The 24,233-nt window shown below is 38.3% G+C and overlaps 2 protein-coding genes across 3 annotated transcripts in view; one reads left to right on the top strand and one right to left on the bottom strand.

Moving 5' to 3' along the window:
- Nucleotides 1–16,367, bottom strand: part of LOC109072204 (rap guanine nucleotide exchange factor 5) — a 55,193-nt gene extending 38,826 nt beyond the window's left edge. For both annotated transcript variants that reach the window (XM_042740805.1, XM_042740806.1), the window contains exons 1-8: nucleotides 16,059–16,367; nucleotides 14,383–14,448; nucleotides 13,886–13,992; nucleotides 12,369–12,490; nucleotides 11,985–12,153; nucleotides 7,789–7,870; nucleotides 5,034–5,085; nucleotides 2,922–2,992 (exon numbers count right to left, since the gene is read on the bottom strand). In XM_042740805.1, the coding sequence (XP_042596739.1) occupies nucleotides 2,922–2,992; nucleotides 5,034–5,085; nucleotides 7,789–7,870; nucleotides 11,985–12,153; nucleotides 12,369–12,490; nucleotides 13,886–13,992; nucleotides 14,383–14,448; nucleotides 16,059–16,187 (798 nt within the window). In that variant the 5' untranslated portion in view covers nucleotides 16,188–16,367. The remainder of the gene's footprint in view (nucleotides 1–2,921; nucleotides 2,993–5,033; nucleotides 5,086–7,788; nucleotides 7,871–11,984; nucleotides 12,154–12,368; nucleotides 12,491–13,885; nucleotides 13,993–14,382; nucleotides 14,449–16,058) is intronic.
- Nucleotides 16,368–16,958: 591 nt separating this feature from the next.
- LOC109105821 (serine/threonine-protein kinase pim-2-like) lies at nucleotides 16,959–20,759 on the top strand. The gene is made up of 8 exons (XM_019119095.2): nucleotides 16,959–17,240; nucleotides 17,391–18,020; nucleotides 18,171–18,265; nucleotides 18,390–18,440; nucleotides 18,626–19,004; nucleotides 19,143–19,319; nucleotides 19,433–19,521; nucleotides 19,668–20,759. Exons 2-8 carry the CDS (start codon nucleotides 17,729–17,731, stop codon nucleotides 19,698–19,700), a joined length of 1,116 nt encoding a protein of 371 aa, XP_018974640.2. The 5' UTR covers nucleotides 16,959–17,240; nucleotides 17,391–17,728; the 3' UTR covers nucleotides 19,701–20,759.
- Nucleotides 20,760–24,233: the final 3,474 nt, after the last annotated feature.

Here is a 24,233-nt window from a genome sequence, read left to right as displayed (position 1 = left end):
TCTTTCGGGCGATAGGAGATAGTTGCCATCATCATAGGGCTTGGGAGTGAATCGGCGGGCGGGCTTGACTCAGGAACAGAATGTCTTACTGGGCTGGACAGGGTAACAGGACTGACAGAGGGCTCAGACGAAGGAGGGAGGAGAGGGTGCAGGTCAACATTTAAGTCTGATTCAGGATCCCCTTCAGCATTCCTAGGTCCCAGTTCCTCATTAAGCGCCGCCTCAGCCATGGTGCAGGGGGCGGAGCTCCTCTCTGCACTCTCGCTGTCCACAGCATTCTCCCTCGTGGCGGCGTTGTAGCTGGCTCTTGCACCTGAAATGAAGTCAAAATCAGCTCTGGCCCTTTTGCTCCATGCGGTGATGGCTCGTTGGTTGTGGCGGTCTCAGGCTCTCCATCAACGGTGGGCTCAGGCTTGAGATCCGCACAGCAGGGTAATGGTGGGCTGGGCTCTTGGTCCGGATTAGAACTGGTGAGATCATCCTCGGGACAGACAGTAAACAGCAATCCGTTTCTCGGCAGTATCCACTCCACTCCACTGCTCCAGCAGGAGGAGGAGATATCCTGGATGAGAGAAGGGGTTGAAGGGATCCATGGGGAACAAACAGTAAACATAATACTGAACAAAACGTGGAAAACAAATGGAGGGGAACCCGCAAGTAAACTTCTTTTGTAGGTCCGGTGTAACATAGAGGCAGCAGAAACACACGTAGCAAATAGCATGGACGACACCAGACAAAGAAATCACAGGACAGACTACACTTTAAATACCAGACTAAATGAGGGTAATTGACGAGACACACCTGAACCAAATGAACGCAAACAAACAAGGGAGAAACTGGGTCACTGGGAGCACGTGGGGACAGAAAACGCAAAAAAACAAGACAAGACAAAACACAATTTCTTTTAGCTGGCCTACCTATTGAAAAAACAATACAAAAAACACAATTGCTGGCCATATTTTTACTTTTTTTTTTGTTGGCCTACCTATTGAATACAAACTAAAAAAAAAAAAAAAAAAAAAAAAAACACATTAGCCACAATTTCTTTATCCCAGTGGTTCACAATAGGCCTATATGACTCCCTCTGCCAATGCAAAGGCCTATTGGATGTGCCAGAACTTTCTTCAGTTAAACAAGGAAAAAACTGAAGTCATTGCATTTGGAAACAAAGATGAAGTTTTCTAGGTGAATGCATACCTTGACTCCAGGGGTAAAACAACAAAAAATCAAGTCAGGAATCTTGGTGTGATTCTGGAGACAGACCTTAGTTTCAGTAGTAATGTCAAAGCAGTAACTAAATCAGCATACTATCATCCAAAAACATTGCAAGAATTAGATGTTTTGTTTCCAGTCAAGACTTGGTGAAACTTGTTCATGCCTTTATCACCAGCAGGGTGGACTACTGTAATGGCCTCCTCACCAGCCTTCCCAAGAAGACCATTAGACAGCTGCAGCTCATCCAGAACACTGCTGCCAGGATTCTGACTAGAACCAGAAAATCTGAGCATATCACACCAGTCCTCAGGTCCTTACACTGGCTTCCAGTTACATTTAGGATTGATTTTAAAGTACTTTACGTTTATAAATCACTCAATGACCTACAGTAGGACCGAAATACATTGCAGATATGCCCACTGAATATAAACCCAACAGACCACTCAGATCATTAGGAACGAGTCAGTTAGAAATACCAAGGGTTCACACAAAACAAGGGAAATCTGCTTTTAGTTATTATGCCACCAGCAGTTGGAATCAGCTTCCAGAAGAGATCAGATGTGCTAAAACATTAGCCACTTTTAAATCTAGACTCAAAACTCATCTGTTTAGCTGTGCATTTATTGAATGAGCACTGTGCAATGTCCAGACTGATTGCACTATATTTTATGTATTCACTGTATTTTATGTAAAATCATTTTCTATTTTTAACTGTCTTAAATTCATTTTAAATCAATTTGTAAATCATTTTCAAAGTTTTTAAAAGTTGTTTTATTTTTGTGATTTTTTTTTCATAATTATTTTACTTTATGTAAAGCACTTTGAATTACCATTGTGTACGAAATGTGCTATATGAATAAACTTGCCTTGCCTTTATTTGTTAAAATTATTCAGTTTTCCAGTCTACATGATGCTTTGTGTCATCACAAGCATGTAGAGCTCTGAACTTAGCATGTTTCTGTGTCCTCATTAAAAAAAAAAGAAGCAGACTTGATATATAATGTTGGTCAATATATCAGTATGGTCTTTAAGAAAGAAATAATTATTGATTATAGCAGCCAAAAATCTGTGCTGATTCCTATTCAGCCCATATCATATTTATAATGTTGAATATTTTTGGATCTAAGCAGTTTGTGGTAATACTAATACATTTCAGTGTTTGATTTTAAAAGACATTTTGTTTACGTTTTTACGATAAACAATTTTGGTTCTGTGTTGGGTCGCCGCTTTAGGCAAACATTTTGAAGCAAAACTGTTTGCGAAACACCGGTTTATAGTATTCTGACAAGATATTGTATATGTTACAATCTGTACAGTGCTGCCTTTGAAATATTATTTGTCCTTGTGAAGCTCTGCTGTTTTGTTGTCTTGATCACAGTCCCGTCAGATGTGCTGCAGCGAACCATCAGCTATTACACTGCACTGTGGAAAAGCTGAGAACCTCACAGTCAGGCACAAGGCTCCATCCTGACACACAGTATAGAGTATCCATCTATCTCCAATCACAGGCTCTTTTTCTTTCTGCCAGTTCAAGGGCTTTCTACTGATGACTGAGCTGCGGGGAAAGCGGTGCTCAATCAGGGGACATATGGACAGCCCTGGACAACCTGGACAGCTGTTGAGCTCAGCAAAACATACATGCAGACCAGCACATACACACACTGTCAATGTTAAGCCCGTTGCCTTGGAATCTATTTTCTCATTACCTTGCGCACAGCAGGACTGGGAGAGGATCCTGGGGTGTTGGTATTGTGCTGTGGACTGCTCTCCTCCATTACTGGAAAACAAGAAATTCACAGCTGAGAACCAGTGTGATGGACTGTCTGGCTTTGTGCTTTTCTTTGGAGCAATATAGATTTGTATTCCAGTTCATGTGAAACATCATCTTACACTATTAACAAATAACAACATTACTATCATTTTATGGTATGTTTATACTATGGTAACTCTTAAAAAAATATTAAAAAGCAGGGTTACATTTGATGCAGGATTATTATCGTTAACTAAAACCATAACAAAATAAAAATGTGTTACTTGAAACTAAATAAATGTTAACAGAAAAAATTATCAATTAGTCTAACTGTTAAAATAACTAAAACTAAATAAACTAAAGGTACTAAATAAAAACAAAAAAACTATACAGAAATTAAAAAAGGCAAAAACAACAAAATTAATTAATAATTTTTTTAATATTATTGTTAGTTATAAAATTATAACAATAACATCAAATTTATGTTATTAACAAAAGTTATAATAGTACATCAACACTCATTCAATAGGCATAATGAACTAACAATAAACCATTTTACAAAAATCATTAATTTAGACTAATGTTAACATCAACATTCATTCATACATTTTTAACATTTAAAGTTGTATAAATTAACATGTAATTTATAATACATACAAATGTGTATAAAAAGTATAATACATATTATTAATATTAATTATTACCACAAAAATTTAATTTGACTTAGGGTTTCTTTGGGAAAATTTGGGATATAGCAAGGCACTTACAAAAAAATGTAAATAATAACTGTATATATACACTGGCATGCGCAAGTTTGGGAAGCCCTTGCAGAATCTGTGAAAATGCGAATAATTTTAACAAAATAACAGAGATTATACTAAATGCATGTTATTTTTTATTTAGTACTGTCCTGAGTAAGATATTTTACATAAAATATGTTTACATTTAGTCCACAAGACAAAAAAATTGCTGAGATTATTAAAATAACCCCATTGATGGTTGTTCATGAGCCCCTTGTTTGTTCTGAACAGTTAAAATGAGCACTGTTCTTCAGAAAAATCCTTCAGGTCCTGCAGATTCTTCAGTTTTCCAGCATCTTTTGCATATTTTAAATCTTTCCAGCAGTGGCTGTATGATTTTGAGATACATGTTTTCAGACTGAGGACAATTAAGGGACTCAAACACAACTATTAAAAAAGGTCCAAACATTCACTGATGCTCCATAAGGAAAGATGATGCATTAAGAGCCAGGGGTGAAAACTTTTAGAAATTTGAAGATCAAGGTAAACTGTACTTAATTTGTGTTCCAGGAAACATGCAAGTATATTCTATTGCTTCCGAAGGGCAGCACTAAATGAATATATATATATATATTTATTTTTTATTTTTTTTATTTAAAATAAGTAAGATTTGTTTGTTTTTATTCTTTTTGTTAGTTTTTTTTCACAGCTCTTAATGCATTGTGTTTCCTTCTGGAGCATCAGTGAATGTTTAAACCTTTTTTAATAGTTGTGTTTGAGTGCCTCAATTGTCCTCAGTGTGAAAAGATGGATCTCAAAATTATACAGCCACTGCTGGAAAGGATTCAAATATGCAAAAGATGCTGGAAAACTGAAGAATCTGCAGGACCTGAAGGATTTTTCTCAAGAACAGTGCTCAGTTTAACTGTTCAGAACAAACAAGAGACTCATGAACAACCATCACATAACAGAAAGACAGAAAGACGTGGATCATCCAGTTAACCACACACCGTATTAAGAACCAAGGGTTCCCAAACTTTTGAATGGGGTTATTTTAATCATTTCAGCTATTTTTTTGTCTTGTGGACTAAATGTAAACATCTTTTATGTAAAATATCTTACTCTTATACATGCATTTTGTATGATCTCTCTTATTTTGTTAAAATTATTCACGTTTTCACAGATTCCGCAAGGGGTTCCGAAACTTTCACATACCACTGTATATGCTGCTGATAGGTGAAGAATCTAGAAAAATACTTAATGCTCAAATGCAAGCAAAACACTGAAAAGCCAATTTAAAAAAAAGAGGAATACAGAATAAACCTTACTTGATTTAGTCTGTGCCTTGCGAGCCAGAGCTGCCAACAGTTCATTCTGCACCTATTAAAAGATAAATTCATTGTATGGGTAGTTCTTCTTTCAAACATTCAGATATAGTGGACTCAAAACTTACAGAAACCTTTTATCACAAGCATGCTGCTGCTTGGGAAACTGTATTCTCTGGGTCTGTGCTTTTTCAGTTTCTGAAGAGATACACACTACTTTGAAGCTATGATTCAACATGTTCTGCACTGAACTTCAGCTCTGTTTTAACAGAGGAAAACATTCACTTCTCTAAATTGATTCATACTTGGAAGTTTTTCTTTAGCAGGGGGATAAAAAGACAGCATTACTTATTCTTTTAAGCATGGCTGCCTTTGATTTCCCAACTGCTGTATTATTCCTTTGAGAATCCATAAAAACTTAGCTCAAAACTTTCAAGTGATCTATTCGTGATCTGACTGCACTCTTCCCAAATCCATGTGATCTGAGGCAGAGACTCTGCATTGAAATCCCACAGCACACGGCACATTATGAATACAAATTTATCCAATCCATCAAACATCTGAAAGGAAATATCAGTCACTTATGAGGGGAAGTCCATCTGCTGTCTGACCAGGGGAGGTTTGTGCATTTGTAAACCAGCTGTGTAATGGAGGTGTTTAACTGTGCTTAGTGGCCCATAAAAACTACATGTCCTACGGGGCCGTCCGATGTGGCAGCCCCTGTTCTGAGTGTACAGACTCAGGCCAAAGATAAATGGAGCTGGACTGGGATCCGTGCCACTGCGACCCTGCACAGGCCAAATACAAATGATCGGCACTAAGTAACCGTTTCCACTAAAAACCTAAAGAAGTGAACGGTGTACATGAACATCATTTACGGTGGGAACATGATTGTCATCTCCACCTTTTTTTGCTGATTTGACTCACAATAGCATTATACCTAAAGGATGAATCTGGCCGATACACATAGAATAATTGCTATTATGAAATTATTTAAACATTAAAAAGTGTTTTTAAAAGAAGTCTCTTCTGCTTACCAAGGCTGCTTTTATTTGAACCAAAAAAACAGCAAAACAGTAATACTGTGAAATATTTTTACTAATTAAAGGAACTGTTTTCTATTTGAATATATATAAAGTTGTAATCTAAATCTGTGTTGGCAAAGCTGAATTTTCTACACCCATTATTCCAGTCTTCAGCGTCACAGGAGCTTCACAAGTTATTGTAATATGCTGATTTGCTGCTCAGTAAATATTTATTATTATTATCAATGTTGAAAACATTTTTTTTTTTTGGAAAGAAGTTACAGCAAATAATAATTTTATTCAGCAAGGATGCGTTAAATTGACTGGCAATAAAGATATTTACAATGCTACAAAGTCTTAATATCTTATTACTTTTGCTGTTTATTATTACTGCTGAATTTTGGATCAAATAAATGCTGCCTTGGTGAGCAGAAGAGACTTCCTTTAAAAAAGAAAAGAAAAGAATGAATGAATGAATAATCTTATTGATCAAAACTTCTGAACGGTAGTATTTTCACTTTCATGTGATGTATATGTATTTGTAATCTTAAAAATAACTCCTTACCCACACACAATAAACATTTACTAAAAAGGGGCACTAATATAATATTGGCCAAGATCTGATATAGTGTCCTACAGTACATATCCTGATTTCAATATTTTGATCTCCAGCTCATTACAGTTCTTTTTTTTTTTTTTTGACATGTGTGACAATCTTTTGCCTTTCCACAGCTCATTATCTAAAACAAAAAGCAACAGTTTTTTGCTGATATACCAGTCTATCAGCTTCATTTTTCAAATGAACTGATGTACACGTCTATGACAAATACTGTTTAAAATGACATCTGAAAAATGTTTAAATCATATGGCCTAGAAAAAATTACTTCATTTCATGGTGGCCACCATGTTGTGACATGGGAACCTTCTTAGGATTGGACAATTGCGTATAAATTAATTGTGTTTGACACATTAATCTGTGAATGAAACGAAAAACCTAAGTGATTATCTTAAACTTTTTTGCCATATTGATTTTACTATTAGGTTTCACTCTAAATCCTACAGTTACTGATATTGCATACATTGTGTCCTAAACAGCACCACAAGCGTCACGCTAAAGATACAGTTCATTGATTAAGCCATCAAACTGAGCATCTCAACTGTTCAGCTGAACACAGCAATGCAAAGGTTCAGGTGAAATTTATAGTAAGCATCATCAGTTTCCCAGGGTGTCCGACGCAAATGGCGATCCTCGCTGAATCACAGGAAGTGTCCTTATATTTCTGTTGCCAAGGTGACTGCAGGTGCATAGGCCACCTTGAGGAGAGGTTCTGCAACATTACCTTAATAGCTGGAAGCTAAGCACGCGCCGCATGGCCACAGTAATGTACTGATTCAGTCATTACAGCAGAGCTGCTGGCTCTCATGCGGTCAGAGCGCAGGTGTAACAGGGCTTCTGTGCAACTGAAAATTCTCTGTACTAAACCTTTTGTATGTCGTGGGTAGAAGACACAGACAAAGACAGGTTTACTAGTTGATAGATCGTTTTTTAGGTGTGAAACTGGTCTTATTGGATGTGTATAATTGCTTGTCAATTTCTTAAAAAAAAAAAAAAAAAAAATATATATATATATATATATATATATATATATATATATATATATATATATATATATATATATATATATATATATATAAAATAAAAATCTCAAAAGATAGAGATATAGCTTTCTTACCGTTGAAGTGAGATGCTCCAAAGCTCTCATTTGAAGAACTGGATTACAAACATCAGATGTTTTCTGTGCATCTTCTTTATAGCTACAGAACAAAATAAAACACCGTTATAACACACTGTAACATCAGTCATCTGACCGTTTTTTTTTTTTTTTTTTTTTTCGCTTGGACATGGTACTATGTTAATGGGTCAATACCATTTTTTTTCCTTCTGTCTGGATGAATTATTTATTTTACCGTGTTAATAAGTCTTAAAATATCAGAAAATTTGACCTTTTTATAATACAAAAAAAAAAAACAAAAAAAAAAAAACAACAACATTAATTCAATGTCTTTTAGTGTGACTTTTCCTTTTTAAACATTCTATGAATCAAACAATACTGAAAAAAAAAGTATCATGGTTTCCACAAAATTATTAAGCATTATTTTCAGCATTAATAATAATAATAATAATAATAATAATAAATGTTTCTTGAGCACTAAATCAGCATATTAGAATGATTCTGGGATGATTTCATGTGACTCTGAAGCCTGTAGTATTAAATATATTCAAAGTAGGGCTGCACAATTAATCGAATTTCTAATCGCGATTACAATTATGGATGCCACAATTACATTATCGTTCAAATTGGCAATTAATCGTTTAAAGTCCACTTATTTTATTCTGTGTGCTTAACATGCGTTTTTTTCTACATGTTATCTTTTTTTTCTATTGTTCTAGGGTTTTTCTATTGTTTTAATTTTAGTTTTAGTATAACTTTTTTTTTTATCATTTAAAGAAGAAACCAATCTGATTTTCCAAAGTTGATATTTGAGGCTTAATACTACAGTATATAAAAGCACTTAAAGTTTTTCAGTTAGAGTGTTTTCAGCTTGTTTATTTTCATATAAAAATACATCATGCAGTTGCATCAAACAATGGTATAAACATCATTCAATGTAAATTGTGATAATCATAATAATCGCAAATTACAATTTGAGGGAATAATCGACAATTATGATTTTTTTGTCATAATCGTGCATCCCTAATTCAAAGAGAAGTTATATTAAACTAATAGTATCACACATTATTCCTCCATTTTTTAAACAGTAATTTATCATTTAATTAAAAAAGATTAAGATGTGTACACTTACACTCACAAGATGTAAGGAAAATATGTTACTAGCTTTTACTGCATGGTATAAACATTTCTTAAAAATCACATTAAATACTAATACAAAACTTTTCTTATGACCACCTGACAACATCACTCTAAGGCAAAAACCAATCTTTTATTGTCACACTGAACTGATAAAAACACAAACATTAACAACTTTAGACAACAGAGAGTTGTGACTGTGCTGGCTAGAACACTAGCAAAACTACAAAATAATGTCCTAAAATCCCACCACTGTAGTTTAATCAGGCCATACAGAGGTGCAGACAGAGGGACCTAAAAACAGGTTTGATCTCGCTAAAGATGGACATCCTGCCTAGACAAAGCCTTTAGGACAGAACCTGACCGACTTTCCCAGCAGACAGGAAATGACGCAGAGGGACACGACCTATTAGCTCAACTTCCATTTACGTCCACTGACCTCCTGATTACGTGTTTACCAAAGTGCTAAACGTCATTGATCTGAGTGAGTGCGGCCAGAGCTGCACGATTCTTTGTGGCTCATAGGAGGTCAACAAAGCTCAACATCGAGTACTTTTTCAGATTTCTACTTGACCTGCCAATATTTTAACTGGCCCCAGGTTTTTTTTGTTTTTTTTTTTAATAAATATAAATGTATGGTTGTATATTTACATGTATAATTTGACATTTAATTTTTAATGTATAATTTTTTACATTTTAGCTATTTTAATATTATTTAAAACATTTATTCTTATAATACATTTTGATATATAAATAGCTTTTAAATTGCAGATTTAAATAAAATGTTACATTTATTTTAATAACATTTTACAAATTGTATTTTTTATTTATTTAATAAAATGTTTCATTTAATTTATAAAGAATAGTGTTTTATGTGTGAAATATTACATTTGTCATGTTAATATAATTTTACATCTAATATTTAAAAAAATATATATTATCTATAATACATTTGACAGATTTTTTAAGTTTTTGTTTTTATTAAAGGTAAATTAATAAAATGTTGTTCATTATATATTTACATGTATACATTTTACTTTAATGCTTTTTAAAATGTATTATAGTACATTTTTGACAAACAGATTGTGTACCAAGTTGTAATTTTATTTTTAAAGCTTTCGTTTTTTATAATTTGTTTACATTAAATATTTATTGTAATGCTATGTAAAATCTTTTATTATAATACATTTATTTTTAAAGATAGCTAGAAATTGTAAAGATATAATTACACCCAAAACTTTAGAACTTTTAAACCTCCTTGAGGAGCTATCAATAATGTTTCAAAACTTTTAAAAGATGTTATGAAACGTCAACAAAGCACCCGCACAAACCAAAGTGCAGAGGCAGTGAGAAAACAGACCTATAGGCTGCATCTTATACTGACATGTCTGAGAAGTGATGAGATATGCTTTGACAGACAGTGGAAGGTCAAAAGGAGAGTGCTGTGCAGTGGGGCATCACTCTGAACAGGTTGGGTCTGTCTGAATATCTGAAAGTGAGACAGACAGAGCCTGGAGCAAAATCATTCATCTGTCCTGCACTCTCTCAACGACATCTGCTGCTGAAAGCTGGCACTGCAGCTGACGTTACTACATTAGTATGCTCATGGAGAAATCCTGAATGATGACAGGTGATGTACATTAAATTTTCTACAAGCCCTGTCCATATTACAGGTCACTGGTTTTGTAAAACATAGTTTGCAGATTATGACAAGCCCCATTTGCCTACTGTAATTTTGTGTCTTAAAGAGACAGTACATCCAAAAAAAAGAGAAGTCATAATTTACTCACACTAATGTTATTCTAAACCTGTTTGACTTTGTTTCCTCTGCGAACCACAAAATGAGATATTTTACAGTTCAGTTTATTTAACAAGTGAATAAATGCAGATGTTACCTAACAAAAACACTTTTTGTTCCTAATTCCTAATCATTTTAACCAATAAAGTGATGGGTATTAATTGATGCCTCGAAAGAAAGCCAATAGGATTTTTCCATTCCCTTTTAAATTATTACAGAAAATAAGAAAAATTTTGATTCTTTCAGTCTTCACGAGTGAATCTTAAAGGGGTCATGACATAAGAAATCAAATTTGCCTTGATTTTTTGGCATAAAAGAGGTCTTTGTACCATTTATTAATTAATTAAGTAATTAAGTAATTAATGCCAGAATTTAAATTTTTGGTTGAATTTACCCTTTAACGCTGAACACTGAAGTCGCGTCAAATGCAAATAGAAATTACAATCACTGCTGCTATCTTGTCTACACTGGATTCAGTATACAGATGCACGTTCACTTTCTGACACAGTCCACGTGCTTGAGTCTGTCGTCAGTAGGACAAATGGAGTGAAAGAATGTTCACTTTGATGCGTTTGGTTTAAACAGTTTGTTCCCGTCTTTGTACAGATATCAGAAGGATCCCAGCATAAGGAACAAGTGCATAGTTTATTTTTAATGGCATCGCAGATCATGTCAGGGGATCGTTTGGAGTATTTTGTTAAGTAAATGAGGCACAGTGTCATGGAAAGTTCACAAAGAAGTGTATTATAAATGTACATTGTGTTGTAGAATAAAAATATGAAAATATCTTGCGACTTCAGGATGATGAACAGATCTGAACAGGGTTTAGCAAACAGGAACTAGAATTGAAATTCTAATTTGAATTTAGGAAAGTAGAAATTAATTCAAAGAAAATCATATAAGTGTCAACTAACAAAAGGAAAAAATAAATAAACAGTTGAGGTCCATTGGGGGAGGCACTGATTCAAGAACAGATGTAAAACTTTAGCATGCATCAAAAAATCTTTTGGATCCCGAGCCAAGAAAAACAATCCAAGTGGTAAATAATCACAACTGAAATAGTAATTAAAAGCCTCTTTGTATATGTTTAGCTCTGCTAAGGTAATCAGTAAAGGTTGTTCTCAGGTCTAGCCACGTTTTGTTAGCGCCTGATGGTACATTAAAAGCTATTAAGTTTTACAGTCCTGTGGGACAAGATACTTAATGACCTTCGACCTAAGAAAAAACACTATCATTAAGCTTTATGTGTAAACGTGCTCACCGCTTCTGGGTTCCACCGCGGAGCTGCACGTATGGGACCAGCTGTAGCAGCAGATGTACTGCATTCGTCCAGTTGACCTGATTTCTGAAATCACAGCTCTGGGCCTCACATTCCTCAAAGGTGAACTGGTACAAAGACCTGGAGTCCTCAAATACATTATTCTGCTCCACTGGACACAACAGGGGAACAACAGGGTTAAACACCTGACACAAAGCAGTCTAGACTTTCTTTTCTGCTCAGGCACCTCATAGGGAGCCAAGCCGTTTTGCAGATTCAATATGCATAGTGCATAGCGCTTTTATATAATCAATAAATCATCCAAACTCTACAGCATATGCTTGTGCCTTCGATCCAATTATTCACAGTAACAGTATGTCTCTGCACCTGAAAGCAGAATGCCCAAGTCCAGGAGAATGTTCCAGATTTTGGAAGCTATCGTCCTATTCTGGATAAATTCATAACGATCCATCAGCCATTCCACAAGCTCCAGACCAATATATGTCCTCCTGAGAATATGCCAGATGAGAACAGGAAAACATTTTACTAAACAAAATAAAACCATTATCATAGTGCTTCCAGTAAACACTGGCTAATATTTGGCTGATTGTTTAAAAAAAAGATTTATAAACCACTTTCACATTTTTGTACATTTTGAAATATGTAGATTCATAAAAGGTTTGTTAATGTGACTTTGCAAATAAACTTGTAAATTCCAATCAGTTTCTCAGTCTCAAGTTACTATGTTAAATTGTGAAATATTTCAAGATTGATTGATGTGCTGTATATCCAAATGATTTTCTACTGAAACATAAAGATATTTTGTACAAATAAGTACAGAATCTGAATCTGAAATATATCTTATTTTATATCATAACATATCTTTTAAGATTAATCATAATCCCAAAACCTTTTATTTGGTTAAGTTAAATTTAAAAGTTTATGAATCTCAAAATTTTTAACGTCAAGATTCTGGGCCCAACTATATGTGATACTTCGTATTAAAAGCCCATTCACACTAAGAACGATTACTATAACAATAATGTTAAACAGATATTAACGTTCTGTTTATTATAATAGTATGCTACAGTTATGTCGTCCGCTGTTTTAAATGCTTGAGATCCTTAAATTCAGGTGAATTCTTATTGGCTGTCAATGTTTTATATTACTGTACATCAACAGGAAAAATATTGTAGCTGTGGTGTGGACTTCCCTATTGTTATAGAATTAGATTTATGGTACTTTTTAAACTTTATAAAGTTTGCCGCAATTTCTAATAATTTTATGTACATGTTTATATTAGTGCTGTCAAACGATTAATCACGATTAATCGCATACAAAATAAAAGTTTTTGTTTGCATAATATATGTGTGTGTTCTGTGTAAATATATTACGAATATATAGATACACACACATACAGTATATATTTTGAAAATATTTACATGTCTATATTTATATTCATATAATTTATATTACAAATAAATGTAATATATAAACAACATATTTTTCTGAAATATATGCATGCATGTGTGTGTATTTATATATGGATATACAAAGTATACATACATAAATTGTGCAAACAAAATGTTTATTTTGGATGTGATTAATCGCGATTAATCATTTGACAGCACTAGTTTTTATAAAATACCATCATTTTATGTAAAATTCACTTTAAAGATCTACATTTCTTAATTTCATTCATGGCGATAACATGAAAAGTGTGCCATCATTTTGTGAATGATTTAAAAATAAAAAATAAATGTATTTTAAGCATTTATGGTCCTGAATTACCCCAACAGTGTTCAAGGGTCAAACTTAGTTTAGCTACAGTATAGTTATCAGCCTTTTGCATGAATGGCCATATTTTATAACAAGAAATCATACATTATTGCAGTGAAGCCTACCTGATGATTCTTGCCAGTTTAATATGTGCTTTCCAGTTATCCTGGCCATTGGATAAGAAAGCATTCCTCAATGCTCGGCCAGCACAAGGTACATTGTTCACGCAAGCCTTCACAACACATAGAGAACATTCTTAAGTCATGATAAAGCAGAAATTTTGGCAGATTTTGGCAATAAAGTTTGATAATGTTGTCAGGACAGAAACAGGAAACAGAGGGTCAGAATTAAACAAGAACAAATTATTAAACACTATTTACTCAAAATATAGAGAACATAAACTGTGTAATACTCTTCATGTTTACCAGGATGTGTGTTTAATAATCTCAATCTCCCAGTTGGTTTGGAAGCTGTATCTTAACAATTATATAACCTAAAACAAGTATTGACAATAACTCCATTCTATCAATCAAATGAATTACACTTTGACACCATGAATCAACCAGATTTTCAAGTCACTGAAGGGCTGAGAGCAATGATGGGAGGTAAATGCCTGATATACCTTGTGTCTAGTCTGTCCTGCATTTGAACAGCAGATGGACTCAGGTGGCTGCTTCTGAGATATAATCTAACAGAGAGTGAAAGAGGTTAATCATCTAAAAACAATACATCTCATTGTCCTTAGACAATACACTTTGTCTGCTGTTTCTTATCTTAAAACAGCAGCGATGACGATGACATAAAACATGCATTCATATCAACATCATGTCTAGGTTTTCCAATTCAACCACTTTTTTTCACAATATGTAAGTTTGTTGAAAGATCAGATTGGTTGAAACATCCAGTGATAATATCTGCAAGAACATACAGATTACACAATAAAATGACCATATGAACAATAAAAGCTATGTTATATTATCAAAACACAGGCAACAGAATTGTGAAATATACAGGTAGCTGACAGAATTGTGTCTCCAAAGAAACCACATTTTTTTAAAAAAAAAGCAAAGCAGCCTGTAGTGAAAGCTCATTGTGTACTTTAGCTAATTGACTCATGTGGGTTGTTGGGGAAACACACGGTGAAGTCATTTTTGTTTTCAGTGTTAACAGCAGCTCTAACCCCCATGTCTAGAATTTGTTGGAACAACAGGGCCATTTATTAATACTATTACATAATGAAGAGATCAGCAACACGTGACGAACTGAAAGCTACTGTAGTTCTAATTATTATTTTTTGTCAAACATTAGAATTATTTTGAGACCTTTTCTGTTTGTATACTTTACTTTACTTTACTTTAGAAAAAGTATATTGCACTGTGAAAAAAAAAGTGTTTGCAAGTTCAATGGAATACTGAAATTATATTATACGTTACTTATTAATATTCAGGTAGCTGAAATTACATGTACTTCTAAAACATAAATATAATTAACTAAAATTACTGCTGTCAAACAAATAATCGCAATTAATCACATCCAAAATAAAAGTTTTTGTTTACATAATATATCTGTGTACTGTGTATATTTATTATGTATATATAAATACAAACACATGAATGTATATATTTAAGAAAAATATGCTATCTTTATATATTAAATTATATATATATATATATATATATATATATATATATATATATATATATATATCATACAAAATATAATAATATAAATATATAAACGTATATACATATAAATATTTTCATGTGTGTTTTTTAATATATACATAATAAATAAACACAGTACACATACATATACATATAGTATGTAAACAAAAACTTTTATTTGGGATTTGATTAATCGCAATTAATCGTTTGAAAGCACTAATATTATCAATCTTACAGACCCTATCAAACTATTCTACAATACATATACATTACATATAACCAATTTACCAACTAATTGTATTTACCAACAACTTATTTATAATTATTTATATAATTGTTTCAGTGGTCTCATTGTTATGAGGCTACATATAAACTATCTGAAAAATCTTCTTGCATTGAGATTGTCTCTTTGTGTTGAAGAAACATTCATCTCATTCAAGGTTTAAAATCCCACCCAACTGGTTTCCCTTTAACCAATCTCATATTACAGCCTGTCCAATGAAATGAATTAGTTCAGCTGTTCTCAAAGTCACTGCTGGGAGTCATTTCCAAAGCAAATTTTAAACAAATACTACACTTAAATGTTCCATTACGCCAGCACAAGTGCAAGTGAAGTCAGTTTTAAAACACTTACAACTTCCAGGTTCTTCTTAAACTGAGAGCCATTCTTCAGTAAGAGAGGAGGATCAGTTCTGCTCCTGTGATCTTCAAGGACTTTACTTATGAGACCCTTAAAAGAATCAGTCGGACTCTCGTCCACCATCTCCAAGTCCAGGACAAGTTCAGCACAGGTTGGAAGTGAAAAGCTCGGATTCCCACTCAGAAATCAGTGACGGATGCTGACCTACAGGTGTGCACATGAAACCGATAGTCGTCTATAACCAGAAAAAGTACAGGGCTGGTTTACACACAGCAGACATCGTGACAATGGCAGACACGTGAGTAAACATAGGTGTGGGGTTGAAAAAGGTTACATGTCACGTGACCTGAGTGGGTGGTACCTATGAGATCACTGATAACTGTTGCCAGTTTAAATGATTTAAAATATTTTTGGTAACTGCATATGGCACTGTGGTAAATCTCATTATTATACTACTTAAAATTCATGATCCAGAATGATACTAAATGCAATAGTACGGTGTAACAACCATGTACTAATTGTAATAAAGCGACGCATGTTTTTGTATGATCCTCAGTAAATTATACTACATAATTTCTGCTTGTATTCAACTTGAAATCAAATAGATAAATGACAAAGCGTGTAATAATGGCTTAATTAATAATTGTGCTGTTTGTGCCCTTCATTAAAACTGGCGCTTGGCGCTGCACAAGAATATTGAAACGTGATGTTTTTCCGCGTGACGGCGAGAGGCTCCATAGAATAAGGCAGTTGTTCTAAATGTAGATTGTGACATCATAAGAACTCTATAAAGGTCAAACATTCTGCAACGCTCGTTTTGCGCATTCTGCTGCTAAATCACGATAGCGATGGGTATACGTAGCTCTCGTTGCAAAGAAGCAGAAAAAGATTTTGGCCGTGTGTACAATTTCCATGGTACACCGCCACAGTCTTGCACTAGTTTGTTGGAAGCCCACCCACATCCAGTTGGTGTTGGAGAGGAGGATGTGGATGGGAAAAAGAGGAAAGTGAGGCAGGAGGACACCTCTAAGAAAAAGAAAAAGAGGTTCAGGTTGTGGAGGTGGGGCTCTTGTTGGAGAGCTGGTCAAAAATACAGCAGGAAAGCCAGCTCAGTTCAGGGTGAAGATGAGGCTCAGGGTACTGATGCAGAAGCAGTATCATCTAGAAGTCCTGATGGTAATTACCATGTTTTAAGAATATGTACAAGGATCCAAAAAGTTAAATACTAATTAACAGCTTAGATGCAGTAAAATGAGTATCCACTATGCAATTAATAATTAATATTGTTTAATTATCACAATGTTTTGGTTTATATCCGCTCATTAGATCAGAATTCACTACAGCAGTTCATCTGTACTATAGAGAACCACAGTCATCAGGAACCTTCAGGCAGTGACCCTGAAGTCTCTCCTGTAGCAGAGGAACATCTGGCTTTTCATCCTGATACAGATGTCCTCCAATCACCAGTATGGAGCGACAACGTCGCTCAGACTCCAGTCGATACCCCATCAAACTGGAGCTCTCACATTACCCAGGCTCCAGTCCTTCATACTGCATCTGACAGGAGCATTAATCCAGTCTTTACCACATCGAACTGGAATGGTGATTTTGCCCGGACGTCATCTGACTGGAATATTTATGCCGGCCTGACTTCAGCATGCACCATGTCAGACTGGAGCACTGACGTCACACAGACTTCAGCACGCACTGCATCAAACTGGAGCGCTGACATCACCTATACTCCAGACCTCACCGCTTCTGATTGGAGTACCGATATCACTCAGACTCCAGTCCGGCGCACCCCTTCCAACTGGAGCAACGACATTGCCCAGACTCCAATCTGCACCACATCAAACTGGAGCGTCAATGTCATCCAAACTTCAGTTAGTTCCACAGAGGTCTCTGTATCACCTCTGGCATGGCAGTTGGAGAAAAATGGAAAGATGAAAATTGAAGGTAAGTTTACTGCTGCAATAACACAACACACACACTCATTGTTACAATATCAAGCCATTTTATTGTCACTTGTTTATTAATTAAACAAGAATTGGACAAAACTGCAGTCAATGCTTGATATTTCAACTAACCCTGTTTTTCCTTTAAAAGTCATCAATTCCTGCCACTATGTGATCGGTGATATGCTGGGTGAAGGAACCTTTGGAGCCGTGTATGAGGGGAGTCGTCTGCAGGATGGCTTTAAGGTTTAATTTTTTGCTTACAATATCTAGCTAGCAGATTAATCATCTAAATTGGATTAATTTGATCTCTGCATTTATATTAATTGTAAAAATTTTTTAACAATCTGTTTATTGTTGTATTTATTAGGTAGCAGTGAAATATGTCGCAAAGACGGAGAATGTGGAATACATCAGTATCGTAAGTAGGCTGTGTTCTCTACTTTCTTCTCTGTCTATTCAGTTTACTGTAAAACACCTCATATTACTATAGCTGATTTTTCAATAGACAAGATGCCATTGTTACCATTTTGTGAAATACTGGTCTGAATCCTAATTTGAGAATCCACATCCATCTAACCATCATAAAAAATGTATTTCTTCTAGCCGGGTCATTCCAAGCCCCTTCTACTAGAGGTTGCACTGCACATCCTCGCCAACAGAGGCCCCAGCATTCCAGAAATAATCCAACTGCTGGACTGGCAGGACCAGCATGACCATTATGTAATGGTGATGGAGCGCCCCTCACCCTGCGCGGACCTGTTTGAATTTGCAGAATGCCATGGAGGCAGCATTGATGAAGGCTTAGCTTGTGTCGTCATGCGGCAGGCAACACAGGCTGCCTACATGTGCTGCCGCCGTGGGGTTCTACACGGCGATATTAAACTTGAAAATCTGCTCATTAATAAGGAGACCCATGAAGTCAAGCTAATTGATTTTGGGTGTGGCGACCTCCTTAAGAAATCGTCCTACAAGATATTCACTGGTGTGTATTATACCTCAAGCCATAAAATTGGAACCATTGTTGTGAATCATATACCTGTAGCACCGAATGCTAATGGATGCTTAGAAAAATGCTGTGATATTGCAAACTTACAGATGTTTCAAAATCACTTTCCTCCAGGCACTGATCAGTACTGCCCCCCAGAGTTTAAGGAGAAGGGTGAGTACAATGGGAAGCCAGCAACAGTCTGGTCTCTTGGTGTTCTCTTGTTCGCATTGGTGTGTGGGGATTTTCCCAACGTTGATGACTTGAACAAGATCAATGCAAACAACTTCTACAAAGCTGGCTTGTCAGTAGGTGAGCTTTTCATGAAGCAAATTGTATAAAGATGTTTTAGAACAACATGATCCGAAAGAAAGTGTGAAGTTCAAAGCAATAATCAGACATTTTATATACATTGTTCTTCATAGAATGCTGCCAATTGATTAGTTCTTGTCTCCAGCAAGAGCCAGAGCAGCGACTTCGATTAAGCGAGATTCTTCTCCACGACTGGTTCAAGGTACTAAGCCTAAGATCAGCTAAATCATACTTGCTTTTTGAAAAGTTTCAAAGTCTTTTTTTCTTATAACTATAAGACTACAGACATTAGCTTAGGTAACATTCTTCTGATTCACTTGTGAAAATGGGATTACTGCTTTGTTTTAGGTAACAGACGTGGAGAACCTAAAAACAGTGTAAAGAAAAGGACAGGAACAAATGGAGTGGCTCTACAGTCGTGGCTTCGGCCCCCAAGATCCCTATCATGGCCCCAGAGGTTCTGGTCAAATAAACAAGCAAGGCGACTTTGCCCAAGAGCTCCCTGTCCTAGCCCCCAACATGTTCCTGTCAATGTTGTCTCAGAGGTTGGGCCTCCTCAGAGGTAGTGCCTGTCTCCTTCCACATCCAAAGATGTTCCAATCTGTTTGGCCCTAGTCCTGGCTGGTTCTCAAGGCTTCCCTCTTCCAAGGGCATACGTTTGCCCTAAAGATTTCTGCCCCAGAGCCAGTGGCGGAGATCACACCACTTCCAAAGTTGGTGCCCTGGTACCATAGCTCCCTATCTTGGGCTTCCTGGGTCCAAGTGGTTTGTGTCATTGTGTCAGGTTTGTAGTCTTTAGTGAAATCATTAAACTTTATGTGAAAGTAACTTTCTTTGCTCCCTTCTATGGCTAGCCTAGAGGGAACTGTAATAGCCCCAGCAAAAGTCAGCACCCAAAGCCAACTCCTTGGCTAGTTTCTCCTACGTCTTTAGTTCCTGTGAGAGCAACCCAAGATTTCTTGTTATAGCCACCTCAGATGTTTATGGACAGCTTGGTCCCCAAGGTCCCGTACCTGCCCCTGTTGGTCTTAGTCAAAGCCAGTATCCATTAATGACTTAGCTCCCTGCCAGTGATGTTCCTGTCACTACTCACCCATAGGTTCTTGATATGAACCTTGTCAAAGCCATTCCCTTGGTTCCAGAGCTCCCTGTTTCTAGTTGTCCCAGGCTGCTCTAGTCCAAGTGTTCCATTCCACTCAGATACTAGTGTTAGAACTGTCTGAGATCTTCCTGTTGCTGCCTGTTTGAGCCTCTCATTCCAGTCCCAAATATCCCTATCTCAGGCCACCACAGTCACAGTGCCATAGGTCACTGTCATCTGCCCATAGGTTCCTGTCATGGACCCTACCAGAGCCCAAGGCCTTCCCTGTCCTGTCACTGCCATCTTCATAGCCAGCAGTCAAAGATACCCTGTCTTCAGCTGCCCTAGTCCTGCCCCAATCTCCATTCAAAGGAAACGTCTCTAGGTTACGTATGTAACCCTAGTTCCTCGAGGGAACGAGACGCTGCGTCGAAACGCTTTGGGGAACGCGCTTAGCGTGAGCGACTCTGAATATCGTGTGTAATCTGTCTCATGGAAGTGTGTGACGTCACGGGCGGGGTGACGTAAGCGACCAGGAAGCTATAAAGGCACATGCCGCACAGCTGGCATCAGCTTTGAGTACCAGCAAGCGCCGGCAGGGGTGCCGGGGGTCTGGCTCCGAGACGCAGCGTCTCGTTTCCTCGAGGAACTAGGGTTACATACGTAACCTAGAGACGTTCCTCTTCAGGAACTCGTGCTGCGTCGAAACGCTTTGGGGAACGAGTACCAACGCTGCCAGACTACCAAACCCCTGCCTAGTGTGTATCCGAAGAGCACAGCTTAGGACGAGAGGACAGAAGCGCCTGGAGTAACTAGCATGTCTAAGCCATAAATCTTGCAACTGTAGAGGGCGTGGACCACCCCGCAGCGTTGCAGATGTCCAGCATGGATACACCTGCCAAAAAGGCCTTGGAGGCCGCCATACCCCGTGTGGAGTGAGCCTTGGCTCCCAACAACGGGGGAGGACCAGAGGACTCATAGGATACGTTGATAGCCTCGACTATCCAACGACTAAGAGTCTGCTTAGATGCAGGAGAACCCCTCTTGGGGGGACCATAGCATACGAGCAATTGGTCTGTTTTTCTCCACAGGGCAGCTCTGTGGACGTATGTGTCCAGCGCTAGAGCTTGTTGGGTGGAATTTGGTCTTTCTGGTCTGACTCCCGGAAGGGAGGAGGGCAGAAGGCCTGCAGTACTATTGGTTGTGGTGTGACAGAGGGAACTTAGGAACACAACCCGCTCGAGGGTATAGAAGTGCTTTGGCCATGCCGGGCGCAAAGTGAAATGAGTAGGGGCCACTGAGAGGGCCTGAAGATCTCCAACTCTCCTCAGAGAGGTAATAGCCAACAGGTCAGATGTCTATCTGATATATCTTGGATCGGTTCGCATGGAGCTTTACAGAGCCTCCAACACCACAACCAAGTCCCGGGGGGGGACACGGGACCGTACTGGAGGCCTCAGCGCACCGTGGAGGAAATGTATCAGTAGGGGGTGTCTTCCCACTGATTGTCCACCGAGAGGGACATGGTAGGCCGCAATGACCGCCACGTAAACCTTTACGGTGGAGAACCTGGCTTGTAGAAACTCCAGAACTGTACCAACTGGGCAGTTAGCTGGGTCAAGCTGGTATGCTCTGCACCATGAGGTGAAGAGTTTCCACCTCAGGGCGTACAGTTTCCTCGTTGAGGGAGCTCTGGATTGGAGGAGGGTCTCAACAACCTCGGTTGAGAGACCGGATGCTATGAGCTGTGCCCCCTCAGGGGCCACACCCACAGTTTCCACAAGTCCAGGCGAGGGTGAATTATCGTGCCCTACGCCTGTGAGTGTAGGTCTGTCCTGATCGGTATCTCCCGAGGAGAGCCGTCGAGGAGCGAGACCAGATCTGAGAACCATACTCGGCCCGGCCAGAATGGGGCTACTAATAACAGCCAAACCCCATCCCAGCGTACTCTCGCCAGAACTCCCGGGAGCAGAGCGATAGGGGAAAGGTGTACAGACGAAGCCTCGGCCAGGTCTGTACCATAGCGTCCAGTCCAAGAGGAGCTGGATGAACTAGAGAGAACCAGAGGGGACATTGAGATATCTCGAGTCGCAAAGAGGTCCAAAAACTCTCCATATCTGCTTCACCACCTCAGGGTGAAGCCTCCATTCCCCGGGCCTCGGCCCCTGTCTCGACAGTATGTCTGCTCCAACATTCAACCTCCCAGGAAAATATACTGCTCTGAGCTAGAGGAGTTTATCCTGGGACCACAGAAGGATCTGGTGTGCCAGCTTGTACAAGGGGCACAAACGCAGACCTCCCTGCTGGTTGATATAAGAGACCACCGCTGTGTTGTCGTTGCGCACCAACACATGATGACCTCTCAGGTCTGGGAGGAATATTTTAATGCTTGATGCACAGCTAGCATCTCTAGACAACTGATATGCCATGTAGAATGGCGACCCGCTCCACAGACCGCGGGCAGGGTGGCCACTCATGACCGCACCCCAACCAGTGAGGAATGCATCCGTCGCTAGTGTTACACGGCGACCAGGAGCTCCCAGCACCGGGCCCTGATTCAAGAACCAAGGTTTCTTCCACATGTCTAAGGCACGGAGGCAGCGCCGCGTGACCTTGATAGTTCGAAGTGGATTGCCCCTTGGGGAAAATCCCTTGGTCTTGAGCCACCACTGTAGGGGTCTCATGTACAGCAGGCCAAGAGGTATCACGCTGGACGCAGTTGCCATCAGACCCAACAATCTCTGAAATTGTTTGACAGTGAGTGACTGGCCTTCTTTGGCTCTCTCGACTGAGATGAGGATCGACTCGATACGAGCAGGGGACAATCGTGCCTGCATCGCGGTCGAATCCCATACTACGCCTAGATAGGTGGTTCTCTAAACTGGAGAAAGTACACTCTTCTTGGCGTTCAGTCTCAAACCCAGCTCCCCCATGTGGGCGAAAACGACATCTCGATGTCGAACCGCCATCTGCTCTGATTGAGCTAAAATCAACCAATCGTTGATATAATTTAGTATGCGGATGCCCCGCAGTCGCAGTGGAGCTATTTGAGCAGCATCCACGCACTTCGTAAATGTGCTGGGTGAGAGTGCAAGGCTGGACGGAAGTACTCAATATTGGTACGCTTCGCCCCCGAAAGCGAACCTCCGAAACTTCCTGTGTTGTGGAAGGATGTAGACATGGAAGTATGCGTCTATGAGATCTGTCGTAAACAAACCAGTCCTCAGAACTGATTTGTGGTACAACATGCTCTAGAATAAGCAGTTTGAACTTCAGCCTCATAACTAAGCGATTTAACTGACGTAGATCTACGATCGGACGCAACCCCCTCATCCTTCCTTGGAACTTGTGAAATACCGGCTGTAAAACCCCGGATTCCCTGTCTTGAGGAGAGACCACCTCAATGGCCTCCTTCCCTAATAGGGTATTCACTTTTTGTTCCGTAACCAGAGCCTGCTCGGGTCCGACCAATGTCTGAATAACCCCGTTGAATTTCGGCGGTAAGAGCCGAACTGAATGTGATAGCCTTATTGCCATATGCAGGACCCATTGAGATACATTTGGCAGTCGTTCAAATGCTGCTAAATAATCTACTAAGGGAATCAGTCTCTCGAGACGGACCTCTGGTGTAACTGTGGCAGCTAAATCGGCGCCTGAAGTAAACACCATTCCCAGCAGCCGATCTAACTATTTTTTAGAGACCCCCGAAGGGGTTGCGAGCCTCTCAGCACCGCTACGCTCGCGGGCGGAAGAAACTGAGAGCAGCGCTCGCTGGAAACCGCTGCGCCCTGGAGCTCTGGCAGGGTTGGCAGATCGATTTCCCGAGGGCACTG

Source organism: Cyprinus carpio, chromosome B16 (genome assembly GCF_018340385.1).
Source record: "Cyprinus carpio isolate SPL01 chromosome B16, ASM1834038v1, whole genome shotgun sequence".
NCBI lineage: Eukaryota > Metazoa > Chordata > Actinopteri > Cypriniformes > Cyprinidae > Cyprinus > Cyprinus carpio.
Note: the sequence above shows the minus strand (reverse complement) of the source record. Positions and strands in the feature narration are given on the sequence as shown.